Source organism: Toxorhynchites rutilus, chromosome 1 (assembly GCF_029784135.1).
Source record: "Toxorhynchites rutilus septentrionalis strain SRP chromosome 1, ASM2978413v1, whole genome shotgun sequence".
Classification (NCBI taxonomy): domain Eukaryota; kingdom Metazoa; phylum Arthropoda; class Insecta; order Diptera; family Culicidae; genus Toxorhynchites; species Toxorhynchites rutilus.
This window is the reverse complement of record NC_073744.1, coordinates 178,477,217-178,498,478: the sequence shown is the minus strand read 5'-3', so window position 1 is coordinate 178,498,478 and position 21,262 is coordinate 178,477,217. Positions and strand designations below refer to the sequence as shown.

Sequence of the window (21,262 nt, the reverse complement as noted above, 5' to 3'; positions counted from 1 at the left end):
AAATTCTCTACTTCAAAGATAGCCACTGTAGCGCGTCCAACATCAAACTGGAGGAAGTGTATCTACTACATCTTACTTTGGTTGATCAGCAGAACACTATTAACGAAATAACTGTTAAATTTCTCTGCAATAATTTGGTCTGACTGTTCTTCTGACCCTCCGAAAACTATGGAACGCGGTATACTATTTTTCGAATTTAATAATGTTTTTAATATTCTCCATAGTCCTTTACTATTATTTTGATGTTCATCGATTTTCCTCTGTATATATTCACATCTAGTCTTTTTCAAGGCCCGTGAATATATGTTCCGCGCTAAGGTGCACATGTTCCAATGGTTTTCTGAATTAGTTCTCAAAAACTTTTTGTACTTTTTGTCTCTTTTGCGTTTGAGGCGCATCAGATCCAAAGAGTATCAGCTGTTCGAATTGCTCAAATCAATATGTTTTTCAACTACTAATTTATTCGTACACTCTCTCAAAATATTAGTTAGAACAGCTGCTTTATCATTCAGATGTCCAGTCATTGCCACAAAATCCAGGCTTGCCGACACAAGCTGAGACATGGATTCTTTAGAATATCGTTTCCAACATTTGATCTTTACTTTATTTCCATCACTGTCATGCTGTCCATTCTCAATGTAAACAAAAATTGTCTTATGGTCAGTTATTTTAAATTTGGAAAAAAGAAAAAAAGTTATCTCAAAAAGGAAAGAAAAAACATCCTTTAAATAGAGGAAAAAATATTCCTCTCAAAAAAAATTAACAACAGACTCCTCTCATAACAATAAAAGAAGGCTCAAACAAAAAAAAAATCTCGAAAACAATAAATGAAAAAAGGTGAAAAAGGTTCTCTCTAAAAAAAGAAAAAGACTCCTCTTAAAAAAGGCTCCTTTAAAAAACGATAGACTACTGTCAAAAAAGACTACTTTTAGAAAAAAAAAGAAAAAAAAACTAAAAAACTCAACAACATTTTTTTTTTGTTTGAGCCTTCTTTTATTGTTATGAGAGGAGTCTGTTGTTAATTTTTTTTGAGAGGAATATTTTTTCCTCTATTTAAAGGATGTTTTTTCTTTCCTTTTTGAGATAACTTTTTTTTCTTTTTTCCAAATTTAAAATAACTGACCACTGGTTCTCAAATGGGGATCAACATAGGGTAGGAGCCTGCCTGTTGGTCTCAAATGTTCCTATCTCACGCCTCCACGAAGATCATATGACGACATTTTTAGATCGGGCGTGAACTGGAAACACACACCTGGTCTTGGCTCCGAGAACGGGTGTCGAAGTGGCTAAGTGAGGGGGTGCGAGCGAGTCAGAGCGCTATATCTCTCCCGGGGAAGGCCTCCCGGGTCATGGAGGCCTTGCCAACCCGCTGTCTCCCGGGCAAAGGAGATACACCCAGAAAATGGAGCTACGTTCACGAAGAGTAATTAGAATGCGATCACCCGAGGAGGGTCCCCGAACTGGAGCTGGTCCTGGAACGGGCGTAAGAGCGAGCGGCCAGCGGCTGGAGGGCGATGTGCAAGAGCGGGCCACCAGCCGGGTTCAACCCGAAGAGCTACCGCCACACGGAAACAGCAGTCATCGACATCACCCAAGAAACGCTGCGCCTACGAGACGTGTTGCGACTGCCAGACGACAGTCGTCCACACTTGTGGGTACCACTAGGCGCCGGATCATGTGGACACACGAAATGAATGAATTCGTGATCCGCGCCTATTACATCTGCACTGCTTTGGAGACGGACATGAGCGGTCGCCCTCGAATACTAACAATGTTCGAGGAAGCGTATCCAGAGTTCGTCGGGAGGCTTGATCAGAACGCGATGAACGCGAGGCGTAGAGCGATAGTACGCAACAACATGCTCTCCCAAACGCAAATCGACGAGATCAAGCAGCAGGTGCAGAGAGAACTAAGCTCCAGAACAAGCAGAGCAAGCGATGTGTCGAGACGAAGTTCAGTACGGCTGAGCAATTCATTCGCGAGTGGGGCACGCGAATCAGCACCATTACGACGAGGCGATCTCACAGTTCCGCGACACGGACCCTTTGTCGCGCCCCAGGATCCCGAAGTTGCAGCATTCCCGCAGGCTGACAAGTGCAGTAAAGCTCATGAACGAGCACGTTCTTCTGCTGCACTTGGTTGATGCTGAGAACATGGAGGAGCTGCAACTGAAAGTTTACTGTGCTGCTGTGGCGACCGCCAAAAGTTTAGGATACCGTATTAGGCCAAGAGGCGGACTGCTCCAACATCTCCGTGAAAGGCGTGAGCCTCCATGGCGAAGGAGATTGGAGCAACGGATCCTAAACAAGCGCGCCGCAATTGGAAGACTGATGGCGTACAAAAGAGGCAGCAGATCGGCGAAATTATGTCGCCAAGTTGCTGTGATCGTGCGGCCTACTGAACTTCGCCAGCTGGGAGCTCACCAGCTGACGGAAAAACTCGACACACTGGTACAGCAATTGAGCGTCCTAACTAAACGGCTGAAACGTTACTCTGACTCTGCAAAGCGCCAGGAACAAAATCGGATGTTCAGAGATAACGAAAAAGCGTTCTACGACCACATTAGCGACGAGAAGCCCGACTACCGCGAAGGTTTGCCAGATATTAGCGATGTGACGAACTTCTGGGCTGGTATTTGGGAGACCCCAGTAGAACATCGCGACGGGCAAATGTGGTTAAGACGGGAGGAGGAGAGTTGTGGTGAAATTGGAGAGATGCCAGCTATCATCGTCGAAGAGAACGATGTCCGCGAAGCCTCGCGGTACCTGAGGAACTGGGCAGCACCGGGCCCCGATGGTGTTCAGAACTTCTGGCACAAGAAGCTGACCGTCGCACATCAAAAGATAGCTGAGTGCTTCAATAAGGTGCTACGTGACCCACACAACCTCCCGGAATTCGCCACCCGTGGCGTCACATTCCTCCTCCCGAAAGACAGCAACACATTGAACCCATCAAAGTACAGGCCGATAACGTGCCTATCGAGTCTGTACAAGATATTAAGCAGCATCATAACCGCCAAAGTTTCTGCCCACTGCGAACAACACCATATCATCGCAGAAGAGCAGAAAGGATACAGAAAAAATACGCATGGCTGCAAAGACCAGGCCATCATCGACGCAGCCATAGTCGGCCAGGCGGTTTATAACCAGCGGAACCTAAGCATGGCCTATATCGATTACAGGAAGGCTTATGACTCCATACCTCACTCGTTTCTCGTCCGGGTATTGGAGCTCTACAAAATTGATCCCGTCGTCGTTAGGTTCCTGCAGCATGCGATGAGGCAGTGGAGCACGTCTCTGCACCTTAGTGATGGGGAAAATGTGTTGCAGTCTAGAACGCTGCAGATAAAGAGGGGGATATTCCAAGGCGACTCTTTCAGCCCGCTTTGGTTTTGTCTGGCACTGAACCCCCTCAGTAGGACGCTCAATAGAAACGGTCATGGCTATAAAAAAAAGGTATGGCGACGGCGCCCACGAAGAAGTGACCCATACCTTTTACATGGACGATCTCAAGGTCTACGCTGATTCACGTCAGCGTCTAGGTGTGGCTATCCGGGTTGTCGAAGACATAAGCAGGGACATCTGTATGGAGTTCGGCCTCGACAAGTGTCGCTGTGTCCACCTGCTGAAAGGACAACTTACCGAATCCGGAGGCTACGAGGTCTATGACGGCGAGTTTATAAGAGACATGGTTCGTGGCGAATCCTATAAATATCTTGGATTCCGACAGCTCACCGGGATTCGCCACTCCGACATCAAGACGGAGCTGCGAGACAAGTTCTTGAGTCGAGTGAACTGTGTCCTGAGGACTTTCCTCAACGCGGGGAACAAGGTACGCGCGATCAACACATTCGCGGTTCCCCTGCTGACCTTCAGTTTTGGTGTAGTCAAATGGAGCAAAACTGACCTAGAGGACCTTGAGAGGAGGATGAGGAAAGCATTCAAAGAGGCCGGAATGCACCATCCTCAATCGGTACTGGAGAGAGTTTCACTACCACGCAAAGAAGGGGGACTTGGAATCGTCGACATTTCTGCACTGTGTGTTGCCCAGGTACGACAACTGCGCGAGTACTTCGCAGAACGCGCCAACCAAAACGCGCTATACCGGGCTGTCTGCGCCGCTGACAGAGGATACAGCGCTCTGCACTTGGCGCAAGCGGAGTACCAACTAAACTGCAATCTGCAGACAGTGGAGGAGAAGATTGCAGCTTGGAAGCAGAAGGCAGTGCATGGTGCCCACCCCCATCAACTGGACCGGCCACACGTCGACAAGGCCGCATCTAATCTGTGGCTAACGCGTGGTGAACTCTCTTCAGTAGTAGAAGCCGACATGATAGCCATCCAGGACAGGATAATGCCGACGAGAAACTGCAGGCGGTACGTCTGGCATCAAGACGTTGATGACATTTGCCGGATGTGCCATCAACCAGGTGTAAACATAGAGCACATTATGGGAGGCTGTCCCGTTTTGGCCAACGCAGCCTACACCGAGCGCCACAACAACGTGGCCCGTATTGTTCATCGACAACTGGCGCTCCAATGTGCTCTACTGGAAGACAACGTACCAAACTACCGGTACCTGCCTGCACCTGTCCTGGAAAATGACCGTTTCAAGCTGTACTGGGATCGCACTGTTCTGACCGACCTCTCGATCCACCACAACCGCCCAGATATAATGGTTTACGACAAGAGCGACCGCAAAGTCACCATCATCGATGTCGCTATTCCACTGAACCAGAATCTGGAGGAGACCCACGGTCGCAAAATCTGCAAGTACCGACCATTGGCCGTGGAGCTCAAGGAACTGTGGGGGCTAAGGGAGGTCCCAAGAATTGTTCCAGCCGTTCTCTCTGGAACTGGAGGCGCTAAAGGTGTTGAACATCGAGAAGGAATTGGCCGGCATCCAAAAGTCGGTCATCCTTAGCACCTGCGCGATTGTCCGACAATTCCTCGGTCAGGACTAAAACAGCACGAGCATGCAGATACGTGCATTCCGCAGAGCCTAGTCCCCCTTTGGCATTCAGAAGCCCGGGGGCAGGTGAAAATTCTGGCTAGGTTCGCCTAGTTAAGAAGTGAGATAAGTCCAACAAAAAAAACATCTAGAAAAGAAAAAAAAAACTTCTAAAAAAGGAACAAGAGGTGAAAAAAATTCATATGAAAAAAGGAAAAAAAAACTCGTTTCACAAAAAAAATTACTTTTGACGTAGAACTACGACTTTCAGGAAGGGTGCCAAATCAGAAAACAGGTCACGTTTTTATGAAATAAAGTTAACGTTAATAACTATTTTCACTGTGAACTAATTCTCATGATTTGCATACCAATCGAATCGGAATTTTTTAAAGATTTGTTGGATATGCTATACATTACAATTCGCTAATCTCTAAATGGTTTAAATTCATGAAAATTGGAAGAACTTCCTTTCTTTTCATACATTTGTTCTGCCGATTTTTGTGCTAACCCTACCCGTATTTCGAATGCTTATAACTTGAACATTTCTTAACAGTTCGGAAAAATGTTTGCATCAATTGATAGCAAATATTTCTACGCGTCAATCACAATGAACAAAATGTTATTTCTCATGAGATGAACAATTGAATTACTGTAAAATGTCAAGCGTTATCTAAACGCTCTAACTGTCTAACTGTAAGTTTTGATTGGCCCGATTTACGGTTTCCCCAACACAGTCTTCAAAATCGATGTATCTGTGGAAATCCGCTTGGCAAATACACAGCAAGTCGGGTTTATTTTTGTTCCCACCGGGCTGTGTTTCCCTAACACGGACTTCAAAATTAATGTGCCTGGGGGAATCCGCTTTGTAAATACATGAAAGTCGGGGGTATTATTTGGTGTTGAGTACTTTTGCACTCGCTTGTCGTTTTGCAGATCGGAATGTTTCCCTAAAACGTACTTTTAAACTGAGCACCTGGGAAAATCGTCATTTCAGATACTACAGGCGAATGAACTTTCGCGGTGCAACATGAAATGTGCAATAATTTCAGACGAAAATGTAAAATTCTTCCGTTCACATATTTTGGAAGTCCTAGGCATAATATCAAACGTAAAAGGACGTTCATCAAATTTATTTGTAACGAATAACATAATCTATCACAAAAAAAAATCGATGCATTCTTAAATATTATTCGAAGTGGTAAACAAGTGGATTGCATAATATAATTGCGTAGTTCTACGTCGAAAATATGCGGTCGTGTCCTAGATACAACCCCTTCAATTTTTTTTTTCACTTTTTTCATAAATTTTCATAAAATTTTATTCAACTTTTTTTTAAAATTCATAACTTTTGAACTACCTGACAGATTCTAATGATAGACATATCAAATTAAAGCCCCGTCGTTTAAACAAAAAATACTTCAGTTGCATAAAATCTAAACTTTGTTTCCGTTATTATTGATTGTATTTGTTTTTTTTATGGTTTTCATGGTCTCGGGACCGAGGGCTCTTTTTTTCATATTGTTTCTAGAAAACTGAGCCTTTACATAAAATATCTCAAAATCAGAGATGTGTTTTTTTTAAATTATGGTTTCTCAAATTTAACCGATAGTTCGGAATATTATTTTTTTCCTCTTTTTCCTTTTCTCAAAAAATCATCACTTTTGAACTACTAAACCGATTCAAATGATCGCTATATCGAATTAAGGCCAATGAGCTAGATGTGTTCTCATTCGTTTTTAAGCTTTGATTTTTCAAAGTTAACATGTTTTTAGTCTTCGTTCAATATTTCTATGCGACTGTACTGGATCTTTGCAACTAGAATCCAATTTATTCGTTAGTGTGGTATTTTTTGCTATAATTTGGTATATCAATCATCTGAATCGGTACAGATATTCAATTATGAATGTTTGAAAAAAGTTATTTTTGGGAGAGAGGTGAAAAATGATTCTTTTGAACTATCCATTTAATTTGTAAAATCATGACTTAAAAACAATAAAGAACACATCTCTGATTTTGAGATATTTCATGTAAAAAATCCTCAGCTTTCTAGGAAAAATATAAAAAAACTGTAGCGCCCATGGTTCCGAGACCATGAAAACCATAACTAATTGGTTTTAATTTGATATGTCAATAATTAGAATCGATTCAGTAGTTCAAAAGTAATGAATTTTTGAAAAGTCATTTTAGGAAAAAGTGAAGAAAGTGATTTTTCGGACCACCTTAAAACGAAAATGGTCACCCTAACGAAAGAAATTAAAAAATACGGATCTGATTGTTTGCGCAGAAGAACAAATCTACCACTTTTCACGAAAATCTGAGAACCGCTATATCGGTTTGGAATGGAATGTCAAAAAAAAGAGCCGAAAAAAGGGTTATATAAAAAATTGTTCTCAAAAAATTGAACTCTCAAAAAAGGGATCTCATTTTTCTCTAAAAAAAATCTATAAAAAAGTAAAAGAAAAGCTCACTCAAAAACATTAAATAAAAATGGAGTTCTGGTCAAAACAAGAACAAAAATTCTATCAGAAAAGGAAACAGTTCTCTCACAAAAAGAGTTTTCCACTCTAAAGAATAGAAAAAAGATGTTTTTGAACCAAAAAGTTCTCATAGAAAAATAAACAGTTATCTTAAATAATAAAAAAGGTTTATATGAAAAAGTTAAATGAAAAAGAGTTATACTGTCAACTCTCCCTAACTCGATATCCAAAGGGACCATCGAGTTTGGGGAGGTATCGAGATACAGAACATTTTTCCATATTTTTTTTATGTAATAAATTGTCATATATTATGGTGAGTATTCCAATTATGGTATTTTTGGTAGTTATTATGGAATTTTTGATTAATTCCCTTAAAGCGAAAAACCACCTTTCTCATATAAAAGAAATATTTTTTCCAGAATCTCTCAGGAGATGATAGACGGTTATATTTCACGAAAAAAATCCTTCTACGCATATGTTAGAATTTCAACGATGACCGAGTTATAGAACTTTTTCTTTGTTTCGGACTCTGTTGGCTAAAACTGACTCTACATTGAAAGGTACGCTACGTAATCCGATTCTGTTGCTTTCATTTGAAAGATGAGAAAATTTAGTACAGGATATAGTAATGGAACATCTAAATTAGTTGATCAAAATAACATTTTGGAAGCGGAAAATTTAATTTTTTTTTTAAATTCATAATTATTAATTTTATCACAAAAAATCATACAACTTAATTGTTTCTATCAAATCAATTAAAGCTCTCTAACCCCTCTACAATTTGTTCTTCGACGCCCAAATTCTATCTCTCTTAATTTCGCTGCAATATCGATATAAGCAATTCCTGATGAAAATTCAATCAAAATCTTCAAAAATTGCGATTTTTAACCCACTGTACTTACAAAAGCCACTTAAATTTCACTTTAATATTGAAAGGTTTTTTTTTTAAATTATTCATATTTGAATTAAATTTTTTTTTTCAAACTGTATATAATCGAGACCAGTATATTGGTATCTGGCATCAGATCACAGCAAATCACGTTTTGGTCTTTTTTGCACTAATTATTAAAAAACACTGAGTAATCGAACGGTATTGTACTGTCGACATCAGCAAGCTCACGACGCATTAATTATGCCAGCGGAATATCACCATCATCATTGAAGGAAAATTCGGCTTCCTGAAGCAATTTTAAATAGTCTCAGATATAACCTTATTGATTTTAAGGGGGGGAAGGAATCTCAATTGCATCCAATACTGGTATACCTGAAGGGTCCTAAAGTCTGCTTCATTTAATATTGGAACAAATTCTTTTGCTCATTGTGGCGCTCCTAGTGGACGGATTTGGAAACTTTTTTCATCCACGTGTCGGGAAATTCATTACCCTTCAAGCAGTACAAGGAAACATTGACGACGGCTCGGAAGCCGCATTCGAAGCGTCGGAGTGGAACTGTCGACCGGAAACTGCGTGGGAAAGTCATCAAGGCCGTCAAGAGGAATCCCAATCTTTCAGACCGCGATTTGGCCAATAAGTTCCAAGCCGCTCACAGTACGGTGCGACGAATTCGTCTCCGGGAAGGAATAAGGTCATTCCGGGCCAGCAAACAGCCAAATCGGACGCTGAAGCAGAACAATGTGGCCAGAATCCGTGCTCGAAAGCTGTACGACCAAGTGCTGACCAAGTTCGACGGATGTATTCTGATGGACGATGAGAAGGCGGACTTTGGGCAAATCCCAGATCAAAAATTTTATTTGGCGACGGCTCGGGGGGATGTACCTGCAAAATTTAAGTTCGTGTTTGCGGATAAATTCGCCCGCAAGTACATGATTTGGCAGGGGATATGCAGTTGTGGACAGAAAACCAAAGTCTTTCTCACTGACAAGACAATGACATAAGAAGTCTACAAAAAAGAGTGCCTACAGAAACGGATTCTGCCGTTTATTCGTGCCCACGACCATCCAGTAATGTTTTGGCCGGACCTCGCAAGCTGCCATTACAGCAAAACGGTTATGGAATGGTACGCAACGAACGGGGTCAGCGTAATACCGAAGGACCTCAACCCCCCAAACTGCCCCCAGTTCCGGCCGATAGAGAAATACTGGGCAATCACGAAGCGGAGGCTTAAGGCAAAGGGAAAACTTGTTAGGAACATGACTCAAATGAAGAACTGGTGGAATCAAATCGCCAAAACGGTGGACGAAAAGGGTGTGCGCCGCCTAATGTGCCGTATTACGGGAAAAGTACGAGAATTTCTTCGAAACAGCAATGAATAATTTTTTTAATTTTTTTTTTATGAAAGAGTACAGAAAATGCTACATTTGTATGAAAAACAAATTATGAATTCGTTAATAAATGACTGAACTACACGCAATTGTTTGTGTTCCAATATTAAATGAAGCAGACTTTAGAGTACATCTTCTGACAAAGCGCGATATAAATAACCCCATCGCTCACAGTCGACAGCGGGGCGAAATTACCTCATCAGCACGAGCGTAAAACTAACCACAAGGTACTGTGCGGCTAGGCTAGCTAATCATCGACCCCTGTCGCCGATAAGCGACCAAATAATTGGCAATTAGAAAACCGCTTTACGGCAGCGTGTGTTGCAGCAAATGACTCTTCTATTCATTGGAAATTTTTCATTCTCATCGCGAAACAATTTGACTCGTTCCGACCGCGCTGCTGATGAGATATACAAACTTCTGCTGGCGCCGCCGCCATAGAGAAAACGACGTTCCGCATTCTTATCACAACTGAATTGTTTGTTATCAGTTTGCGTAGTGGAGCAATTGGCCCAACATGAGCCGCTGCCGCCGCCACCAGCGGGAGTTATTTTCGCACGCGAGTAAATAATATCTCTATTCCAAACGATGATCTCATTTTGGAAATGCAAACTTAGCCGTAAAGGCGACAAAAACTTGTTCCTTCGCTGCCTCGAAGTTTCTTGCTCTGTAAGCTGGGGGTCGGTAAAAGCAACACGTCGTTTGTAGCGGAAGTGACAAATCGCGCAACTTTCTACATTCAAGCTGAGAGAAAAATACGCAACGCTAGCTTGAAAGGCTGCCGCCTTCTACCGTTCGTTTCCGTTCAGTCCATTCAACCCAAACGCACCTTTTTGTACAGCTTGATCCACGTGAGGTCCCCCTTGGAGTCTGTGTACTGCAGCCCGAAGAACCACACCTCCCGCAGGCCGATGGTTTTGACGACCTGGTCGAACAGCTGCTTGCCGGTGGTGCTCTGCTGTATCGCGAACTCCAGCTCGGCATCCATCGTCGTGACGCGTACATTCATCTGCAATGAAAAACAAAAGGAGAAAAACAAAATTCTTAGTATAACATGTTACGACCATAAACCATTGGACATATAGAGCTATATAAACACATAACGCACTTATCGACCTTCACTAATTTATGTGTTTACTTTTGAGGAGTACCGCGCCCAGAGGTACCTCCCTCCCTTTCACCGCCGGCCGTCAAGCTTTCATCGAATGGAAGAAAGCATGCCGCGGCACCACGCGGAATGATTGGCTCTAACAACACACCCATCAGCGTGTTAAAACTTTCCTCTCTACAGCCGCAGACAAAACGCGGACGTGAGTAGACGTAGTAAACAACGCAGAAAAAAAACGAAAACAGAAAAGAAAGGCCGAAAATTATTGAACTGCATCATCATCACATGGGTCTCTCTCTCTAGCGAAAAGCTAGTGCTAGGAGCTGGGAGTTTAAGTAACGACTCTGAATGAATGAATGATCGCTGGCGTTGTGCGCTGGTCTGTACACAAGGCACATCAACGACCTTCACCACTTTCGACGGTTTCCTTGACCATAAAATATGTGTGGTACCACTGAACGATGATGGGGATGATGTCGGGGAGGGTGGGCTTTGCGTTGAATAATGGTCACTCTCACTTTTGATATTCATGGATTTTTGTGGGCAATCACACATTGGTAATTTTGATGTGAAATGATCAAGTCCAGAGAAGAATCAATAACGATGTGTCAATCAACGCATCACTCAATATGATTTCGACCTCATGCAGACCCACGATTTTTGTATTTTTGTCTTCAACAGTTAATGTTAGTTATTTATAAAACAATGGAAAAATCTAAATTTAGTGCACTTAGAATCTATCAAAGCACTCTGGAAGTCGTATTCATTTTTTTATTGGTCACTAGCTGACCTGGCAAACTTCGTCCCGCCCAAAATTTGCATGCCAAATTTGGCTCCATTTGCTTGATTAGCTTTCGAGTTATGCAGAAATTTGTCTTTCACTTTTGTGGCAGAGGGAGTGGAGTGTCAAACCACCATAGAAACATTTATCACACCCTTAAACCTCCATATGCCTAATTTGGTTTCATTTGCTTGATTAGTTCTCGAGTAATGCAGAAAATTGTGTTTCATTTGTATGGCAGCCTCCCCTATGAGAGAGGGGAGGGGTCCCGAACTATCATAAGAACTTTCCCCGGCCCTAAAAACCCCTATATACCAAATTTCATGTCGATCGGTTCAGCAATTTCCGAGTCCATAAGAATCAGACAGACAGATAGATATCCATTTTTATAGATTCACTAGCTGACCCTGCAAACTTCGTCCCGCCCAAAATTTATTTTTCGTTATCACATCCACGTTTTCTTACTAAGCGCGCGTTCATGGGTCCAATAGCAGAACTGTTCATTGATCGATCTTCTAATCCACCCTTCAAAATTACCACTCACAATAAAATTCCTAGTACTTCTACCAAAACTCGTCATTATAATATCAAATTATTTTCAGACACAATTCTCGTTCAAGATTCTCCAACCACTTGCAAATAACATGTTCCTCCGTTACATGGAATAAATGTTTGACAAAGAAAAAATATAATAGAATAAAGACAGCCCTAAATCGGACAATTCCTTCCTCGAGTTTTGCTCTTATCAATACATTCGGCGATCCATTTTTATTTATATAGATAGGAGAAGCTATGGGAGTGAGTTTTATCACATTAAAATCAATTTCCACTTTCGAACAAAGATCATTTTCGTTAGCGCAAACATCAAATGGAATAACGACGCTTGTCACTATGAAATTGTAGAACATATGGGAATTGAATTTTCCCATTTTTTCAGAGTTTCGCGAAAATTTTCAATCGTCATGTTTGGTTGGAATATGTTTGATTGAAATGTGTTTTTATTTTTTTTTTTTTTTGAATCCCCTCTCCATTCCAGAGGAGGGTGGGTGTCATACCATCATAGAAACATTTTTAGTACCCAAAAACCCTAACATCCCAAATTTGGTTCCGTTTGCCTGATTGATTTTCGAGTAATGCAGCCCCTTTTAGGGAAAGGAGGAGTGTCAAACCACCATATAAACGTGCATTGCCCCCTACAACATCCATTTCCAAAATTGGTTCCATTTGCTCGATTAGTTCTTGAGTTATGCAGAAAATTATGCTTCATCTGTATGGCAGCTCCCCCCTCAGAAAGGGGGGAGGAGTGTCTACTCACCATAGAAACGTTTATTGCCCCCTAAAACCTTCACATGCCAAATTTGGTTGCATTTGTTGATTGGTTTTCGAGGTATGCAGAAATTTGTGTTTCATTCGTAGGGCAGCCCCCCTTAGAGAAGGGGGAGGAGTGTCTAATCACCATAGAAAAATTTATTGCCCCCTAAAACCTTCACATGCCAAATTTGGTTCCATTTGCTTGATTGGTTTTCGAGTTATGCAGAAATTTGTGTTTCATTTGTATGACAACCCCCCTTTAGAGAGCGAGAGGAGTGTCTATTTACCATAGAAACGTTTTTTGCCCACTAAAACATTCATATGCTAAATTTGGCTCCATTTGCTTAATTAGTTTTCGAGTTGTGCAAAAGAAAAAGTTTACCAGAACACGTGTACACCTTGTTAGCGAATGCCTTATAACAATGAGATTTATATTCTGCGAAGGTGTTGCAGATCACTCATTTCTTCATAAAACGATGTTTCTATGCATAATCTTTCGGAAAAACACAAAAACAATTGTATATCAAAAAACAACATCAAATTCAATTGTCCCATGTTGATATTCTAGGCATAACAGTCCCACCATGAATTTTTGAACCCGTAATCAAGCATGATTGATTCAGTGAGGGGGTCTCATCACATTTCATGAAACAATAGTATAGTGCCTATAAAGAACCCGGTGTATTGCTACATTGAAATGCTTAAAGCTTTTGGTAGACAAATATGCAAGAAAACTTTGATTGCGTTTTTCTCAGTTGCGGATTTCGAAACATGGGACAACTATGCGTAGAACGGCAGTATAGTGATTTTCAACACTCGTGTTTAAATGTTTTAACAATCTATAAAATCGATCGAATGTGATCGATAGAACAGAACGAATGGAACGACTTGAACGGAACTATTTGTCGAATTGTGTGGCAAGGTTGCACCATTTGCACAACCCAATTGGATTTGAGCTGAACTGATTACAGAATACAATATTGCGATCCGTTCGGGTGATTCTGACTCGGTCGGATTTCAGAACATAAGAGAGTAGGTGATCAGTAGACGGATCTAGAATTTCAGAGGAAATACCGCTACCGATTTCCTTAGAGCGTAAGTTTGTACAATATCCGTGATGTCCCTTCAGAACGGCCAGTAGATTTTCATCAAAGAGATTACTTGCGACTTGCACTGTGGTCACACGTATTGTAGAGCTTGTCACTACGGTGAGACGGCATACGTTAGGTTTTCGTCTCAGTTAAAATACTCTCATTTTACATAGTGAATATGCAGTTCCGATTCCTTTTTGTTGTGAACAGTCACAACATTCCTGACAATTCAATGGCAATGAATAAATGTGAATGAATTCTTATTACTCGAACTTTAACGAAAGCTAAGATAGCACAGTTGTAAATGTGTTGGACGTCAAATGAATGACAGCAGCATCGCCAAGCAAAATAAACGCGTTACTCTGATGAAAATCTATATTCAATATTAGATAACAAACTCGAAGTTTCCAAGCCCTGGTCATATGCCCTCAAACTGATGGAGTAAATGAACAAGCTCTTTCAAGGTAAGCCTTTGTGATTTCACTCACGAACAGGGCCCGAAATCTTCGAAGGTGAAAAATGAAGACCGATTCTACTCTCAGTAGCTCCGCTTCGACTAGAACTGCTTCAGCAGTCGCCCACAACAAAAAGTGCCTTGACCAGAAAATGCATTGACTAGCGAGGATGACTGGTGAACTAGTCCAGTCAGTGGTTATTTTAACTGACTCGACTAATGAATACAAATCTGCCTCTTCATTCAACTGACTTCAATCCACACTTCCATTTCCCCCTGGCACTAATTTTATACCCGCGTACGCAATCTAATTTTTACGTCCATATAAAGAGGAACGAAAACATGATTTCTGATGCAAAAAAGAAGTTACCCCATCTATGGACGGTTTATTGTCTACCCATCGTGAACTCAAACCAACGAACTTAGACATTTATCAAGTATGCTATAAAGGTCCTCGCGTTAGCATCAGTAAGTAGCGTGCAAAATAGTGCACACACACTGCACGCTATTTTATACGTGTAAGTAATTTTCGTGTACGATACAAAACAAATCTAGCTCACCTGTAGCGTATGTCAAACCACGTTGAACTCAAACATCGATACATGCACACGTACATGGGAGGGAGCAAGAGAGGAACGAATTCGTTTTTGGGGAAGTCACTTCAAAGTGCAATGAGGACAATTTGACTGGAAAGAATGAAATGATATAGTCGAGTCGGTAGAGGGAGATAGCGACTAAACGCCCGACTGACTGTTTTGTCGTTTTGGCGGAGAAACTGCGTGAAGAAGCCTAAAGTTAGTTCCGTCTGAATACGGATATAGTCAGTCAGATAGTCAGCTGACTATCCTCAGTTGACTATGACTATGCAGAGCCCTGCTCACGAATGCTATCCCAGAGCGTTGGTCTAGTCAGCGAGCAGTCAACAGCATGTCAAGACTGAGAGTAAACGTGTACAAATTGGATTTTTGTTGTTTTGCTTCTGTGCGAATCGCTGCTTGGACAGAACTTGCACCGGGCGAAAGTGTTTCCTAGTGCAGTATCGCTCTAGCCACTAAGTAGTAAACAGTAAAATGTTGAGGATGAGTGTTAATTTTGAAGTTAGGTGGTAGTGATGGTGGTTTTCCGAAGGCTACGAGAGTTGTGACAAAACAGCAAAAATCATCGGACCTTTTCAGAACCACCAACATTTATGTTAAGTTGTTATACACTCGAAAAACATTAAAGGAACAGAGTGCGAAGTCGGTAATTTTAAGTGGTTGTTGACATGCCGTAGATTCGTAAAAAAATAACGCATATATACATCATTTTAAAGCTACAACTTTCAAATATTAGAATATTTTTATCTTTAATTTTAGGAATAACTGTTTAATAGAATGGTTTGATCGCCCTGACTGATGATTCATTCTTGCCCTCGTAGAACAATTCACTAGCTGATCGTATGTCGCAATTTGTTTCATGTCAATGTATTGAAAGTTTACCTCGAATCACCATTATTCCACATCTCATAACTACATCAATATATCTTTGACACCGCATGGAAATAACAACAATGACACCACTTGCCGGTATCAAATACCATGCTACATTTTATTTAGTATTGCCTCAGTGGATTCGCACCTTTAGGCATCGTTTCTTATAACGTAAACCAAACGTTCGCCATAGCATGCATACAGAGCCATACATTGGTGGCTTGAAGCTACTATGCACTATTCTCAAAAGAAACGCTTCTGTTAATATTACTGGTCTCGAAAAAAGTTGCATTACTTTCTCATGCTCAGAATAAGCGCAGCCGTTATCCTTAGTGGAGAAAGTTTTGCTACTGGCAAGCGAAACCCAATCACATACAAAATTCTAGAACGACATTTACATTCTTGGTGACTAAATAAACGAAGCGAAGCGAAGCGAAGCGAAGAGTCACTATTTATAAGTATGGGTTATGAAGCACGCACATATACACAAACATTTATAAATCGATGGCTTGAAGGAACTAAATATACAAACATCTCCGTTTTGCGCACCTCTCAACAAAAGCTCTTTCTGGTAATATTGTCGGTCTAGATTAGCTTAGCCAAATCACAGGCAAAATTACAGAACATTTATTTTCTTGGTGAGCCGCCGATAGCCTAGTTTGATGATTTCCCACACAACTGTGTAGCTCAAAACATTAATGCAATGGCGTCAGTTTGATGCAATGATTGCAATGCCAGAGACATCAGCGAGTGAGTAATTTGGTCGCCGAAACGAAGACATGTGATGGCACCAAACGAGAAAGAACAAGCGATGTTCATTGCTTCGTATCTAGAACGATACTGAAAGCTTGCCTCAGCGAGAACAACTGTTTATACTCTAGGCAAACATTCCCCTTCGTTCTTCTTCTTTTACTTTGTTCACAGAGACTATATATCTTGCGATTTCCCCTTCGTTGCTCGTCGATAAGTTGCTCGATATTGACGGCACGGGTAGAAAAGTTCACAAATCAGCAGAACAAATGTATGGGAAAATGGACACGCTTATACTTTTCATGAATGTTAACCATTTCACATCAGAGGACTGTGCTATACATCAAACGAATCTTAGGGAATTTCTGATTCGTTTGGTATGTAAAACGCCAAAATCCGTTTGCGAAAAAAAATGTTATTAACGTTAACTTTATTACATAAAAACGTGACCTGTTTTCTGATGTGGCACCCTTAATGAAAGACGTAGTTCTACGTCAAAATGGAACAATCACAAATCAATGAAAACGATGGCAAAATTGCATGAATTGGGCTTTGAATTGCTTCCGCATCCACCGTATTCTCTAGATCTGGCCCCAGCGAATATTTCTGGTTCGCATACCTGAAGAGAATGCTCGCTGGCAAGAAGTTTAAGGCCGATGATGAAGTGATTACCGAAACTGAGGCCGATTTTGAGGAACAACCGAAAGAGTACTATAAAAATGGTATCAAGATTACAAGATCGCTATAATCGCTGTATCGCCCTCGAAGGCAATTATATTGAATAATATAATTGAATTTTGCAAAAAAAAAACAAATAGTTCTACTGTGTTACTTTATAATCTTTCCAGCAGAACTGTTAAATTCTACGAATGAATACTGCAGAATCATACAATTTTCGGTCGTCGTCACGACTACGATAGAAAGTGTCTTCCATCCTCCGACTCTTCCACATCCGATGACCACCAGCGGAACTTTCCTGTGCTGAACAAAGCCACTACATCTCTCCATCAGGGAGTCCCAGACTGCCTAAAGCCCAAGAATCACAGCGACGTGACCGAGCACTTAGAGTAATTAGAAACCCGAAAACATGGGGAATTTCTTTGCATTCAGATCTCCTCACGAAAGTAAACGCGCGTCTCGTTGTTATTCCGTTCAGAGCGGCATTTGTTGTATTCAACGCGTGAATGAGCTCTTTCCCATCGACCGCCAGTCGCGGTCATGTGGTAGGGTGTAGACAATGAGTGAATGTATCCAAAAACGCCCCCGTCTCTTCCCTCCCAGGTCGTGCATTCTTATCCATACCGGGCATGAGAATATTGGATGAGTTCGCTCGCTCGCTCACTCACTTCTCGGCACTGACCCAGAAACCGTACAACAGATACACTTCATTAGCATACACACTACTACTACAAGCTCGCAATAAGCCATCCCCACAGTGATGGATTATCGGGAAAGAAATTTTCAAAACGGTCACGTGGTGCCCTCGGATTATTCGCCGCGGCGCGTAACGATTGCATTGTCTACCGGCCACCAGAATGCAACGCATTGCCGGGATATGCGATGATGACATCACTCACAGTAAGTCATCAATCCTGACTGGCTGTAGTTGCGGCTGTAAAGTGGCGCGTCAAGGTAAGAGATGATTCGTAGGGTTTTTTTTTCGGGTATCCGTACGGTCGGTCTTGAACATGCTTTTAGCCACACGATGGTATCCATGGCAGTTGGACACACGTTTTTTCTCCATCCATCTCTGGCAGTAATTACTTGTTCGACTGAATAACGTGTACACAACCGCCGTTCGAAGCAGATAGAGAAAATGTGGTGGAATAAAATTTGCATTAAGTCTTTTCGTCTGCTACTCAACACTTCGTTTCGTATGCCGTCACCTCGAAGGTCCGCGTATGTGTGCGAGTACCAGGGGTTAGTAGCAATTTCAGGTTCTTCACCATTTTTAGTCATGAGCAGAAAAAAACCCCAACGACTTCATGTAGCCTCCTCCCGCCTTACCATTCCACTATTGCGATCCAGTTTGGATGAAATGAATGTGCGCTTTTCGGCAGAAGTGCCTTAATCTAATTAGTGAGTCATTGGGACATACGAAGTATTGTTGGGACCAGCTTTTTTTTTTGCTTCATCCACTACATCCACTCAGCTAGCATTCCACTTAGCGAGACGTTGTCCGATGCTTCAATGGCAGGCGCTATAAGGTCATCAGCACTTAGTTATGCATTCCAAGTGTGTACAACACATCTTTTCTTGGCTCTCCAACACCACTCCACGCAGAAGAAGAAGAACTGCATAATTTGCACACATTCGAAAATCGGCAATCAATTAAAGTCAATTTGTTGCTGCCGTTGTTCCATCAACTGCTACTGCTACTCCTCCCCCGCCCAATGTCCTCCACGGATAGGCTTTTGTTCATACATCTGTGCCATTGAATCGAAACGCGTGCGCACGCAGCATTTGGCTTAATGGCGGAGGCGCAGCAAACTGCAACTCACAGTGACGACGACTGTGGATCGTGATCGTGTCCCGGGCGGGGGCGAGTAAACTGCTGCGAGACAGGGCACGTGTACATTTTGTACATTGTTTATGCGTACAACAGACCACGAAGTGCGATAAACGTGGCGTCGGTGGCGGCAGTGCGGGCAGCAGCAGCAGCGTACACGAATGTGCGAAAAACATCACCTCCCTGTCTGCCTTGATCATCATTGGCCATTCGGTACCACTCACGTTCAGCTCAAAGTTTCTCGAATCTGCTAAATCATAATCACTGCTCGGAGCGTAGCATGCCGCAGGTACCTGCTACAATTGGCGTCATTGAAATCCACAAAAAAAACAAGACCAATAAACAATTTTATTTCGCTCGTGGTCACTTCTTGCTCACTCGATGTAACATGTCCTTGATTATAAAGCTAGTCTAGTCTGGGTAATGTGTCGTACTCATAAACCCACGTTTCCCCATATTTTTTTCAAAGTATTACCCATCTGACAGTTTGTGGATGACGCCGAAAAAACGAACTTTTCTTCTTTAGATGCGAACCAACACCATTACCATCAAGTCAATTTCTTTTGTTTTCAAAAGAAGTGAAGCGCTGTTCAATAACTGCGCGTAACCATCGATGCAAATAGATGGTAATCGAATAGAGACAAGTTTGCCGAACAAGTACTTCCCAACCAAACGCCTCAATTGTTCCCTTGGCAGGCTTTCCAACGCGCACTGGAGCAGCATCGTTTTCCATTCGAAATTCTTTTCTAATTGATCATTTGATGTCGGTAGAGATTAGTATAAAATAGTTTCGTCAGGTTTTAGTAGATCCCCCTTCTGATCTCATCAAACTTCATGCGTTCCATGTTGATGGAAGATCTTATCCCGGAAAAAGTTCACTTTTCATCATCAATCACAATCTCATTTTTCGATCATAGGGACGAGTCTTTCAGTCTATTCAGTTCATGCAAAACCTCAATAGATTCGTGAGTAGGATTCGACAAGTAACCGGCATTAGCTTTCTCCAAATGATACCCAAAAATTAATTCCAAACACCAAATCCCAGAATTAAAACTTTGCTTGAAAATACGGTAAAACATGAAAACTTGTCAATTAGAAAGACTGACGAATTCAACAATTACCAAATTGTAAAACTTTCAAATTGGCAATTACAAATTACTAACTTTGAAAATTGGACAACTGAAGAATATACACTGGAGTCGCTTTTTACGCGGGGGATACGTGTCGCGTAAACAAAAACCGCGTAAAAAAAACTGGGTAAATTTCAAAATCTGTATAAAAATCTAACAAACAGTGAATTATGAGTTTAAAATGCAACCCATATTCTAACAGTTGGTTAACTGTTTTTTTGCATGCTACAATCATGATATCTGCATCTCCTTTTATTTCTCAGCTACTAATCAGTGATACAATACAGACTTATTCCGTGAAAAGTCACATCAATTAGCACATTGAATTTTTACGCGGTTGGTACGTGCTGTGTGAAAAATCGAAAATTTGATGAATTGACAATTCAAAAAAAAAATGAAGAATTCAAAAACTAATGAATCAAAATAAATAGTTGAAAAGTGAGTTAATTCGAAAATTGACGAATTTCACAAATTGGCTCAATTAAAAATTGTCAATTTCAAATGTTGACGATTTAAAAAATCGCCAGATTAAAAAAAAGACTAATATAAACTAATTAAAAAAAAAATTTAAAAAGTCAAATTAAAACATCTAAAAACGACGGTTTGAAAAAAGAGCAAATTTTGAAAAATGGCAAACTGGAAAGTTGGCAAATCCAAAAATTAAAAAAAAAATACTTCAAAAATGGTAAAATTGTAAACTTGCCAATTTTGAAAATTGAACAAATTTTTAAAATGGATTAATTTAAAAACTGACAAATGCAATATCTGTCAATTTCGTCGAGAATTGAAAAATTTAAAAATTGAAATATTTCCATTTGGAAAATTCTTAGCCAATTTTAAAACACACTGAACAATTCAAAAATTGGCAACACAAAAATTTTAAAAATCAAAGAAAATAAAAATTGGCATATCGGAAAATTGAAAAAAAAATGAAATTATAAAAAAAGGTAA

At 41.0% G+C, this 21,262-nt stretch overlaps 1 protein-coding gene across 8 annotated transcripts in view; it reads right to left on the bottom strand.

The window, feature by feature from the left end:
- Nucleotides 1-21,262, bottom strand: part of LOC129764258 (moesin/ezrin/radixin homolog 1) — a 114,866-nt gene that overhangs the window by 26,925 nt on the left and 66,679 nt on the right. For all 8 annotated transcript variants that reach the window (XM_055763367.1, XM_055763291.1, XM_055763211.1 and 5 more), the window contains one exon: nucleotides 10,538-10,717. In XM_055763367.1, the coding sequence (XP_055619342.1) occupies nucleotides 10,538-10,717 (180 nt within the window). The remainder of the gene's footprint in view (nucleotides 1-10,537; nucleotides 10,718-21,262) is intronic.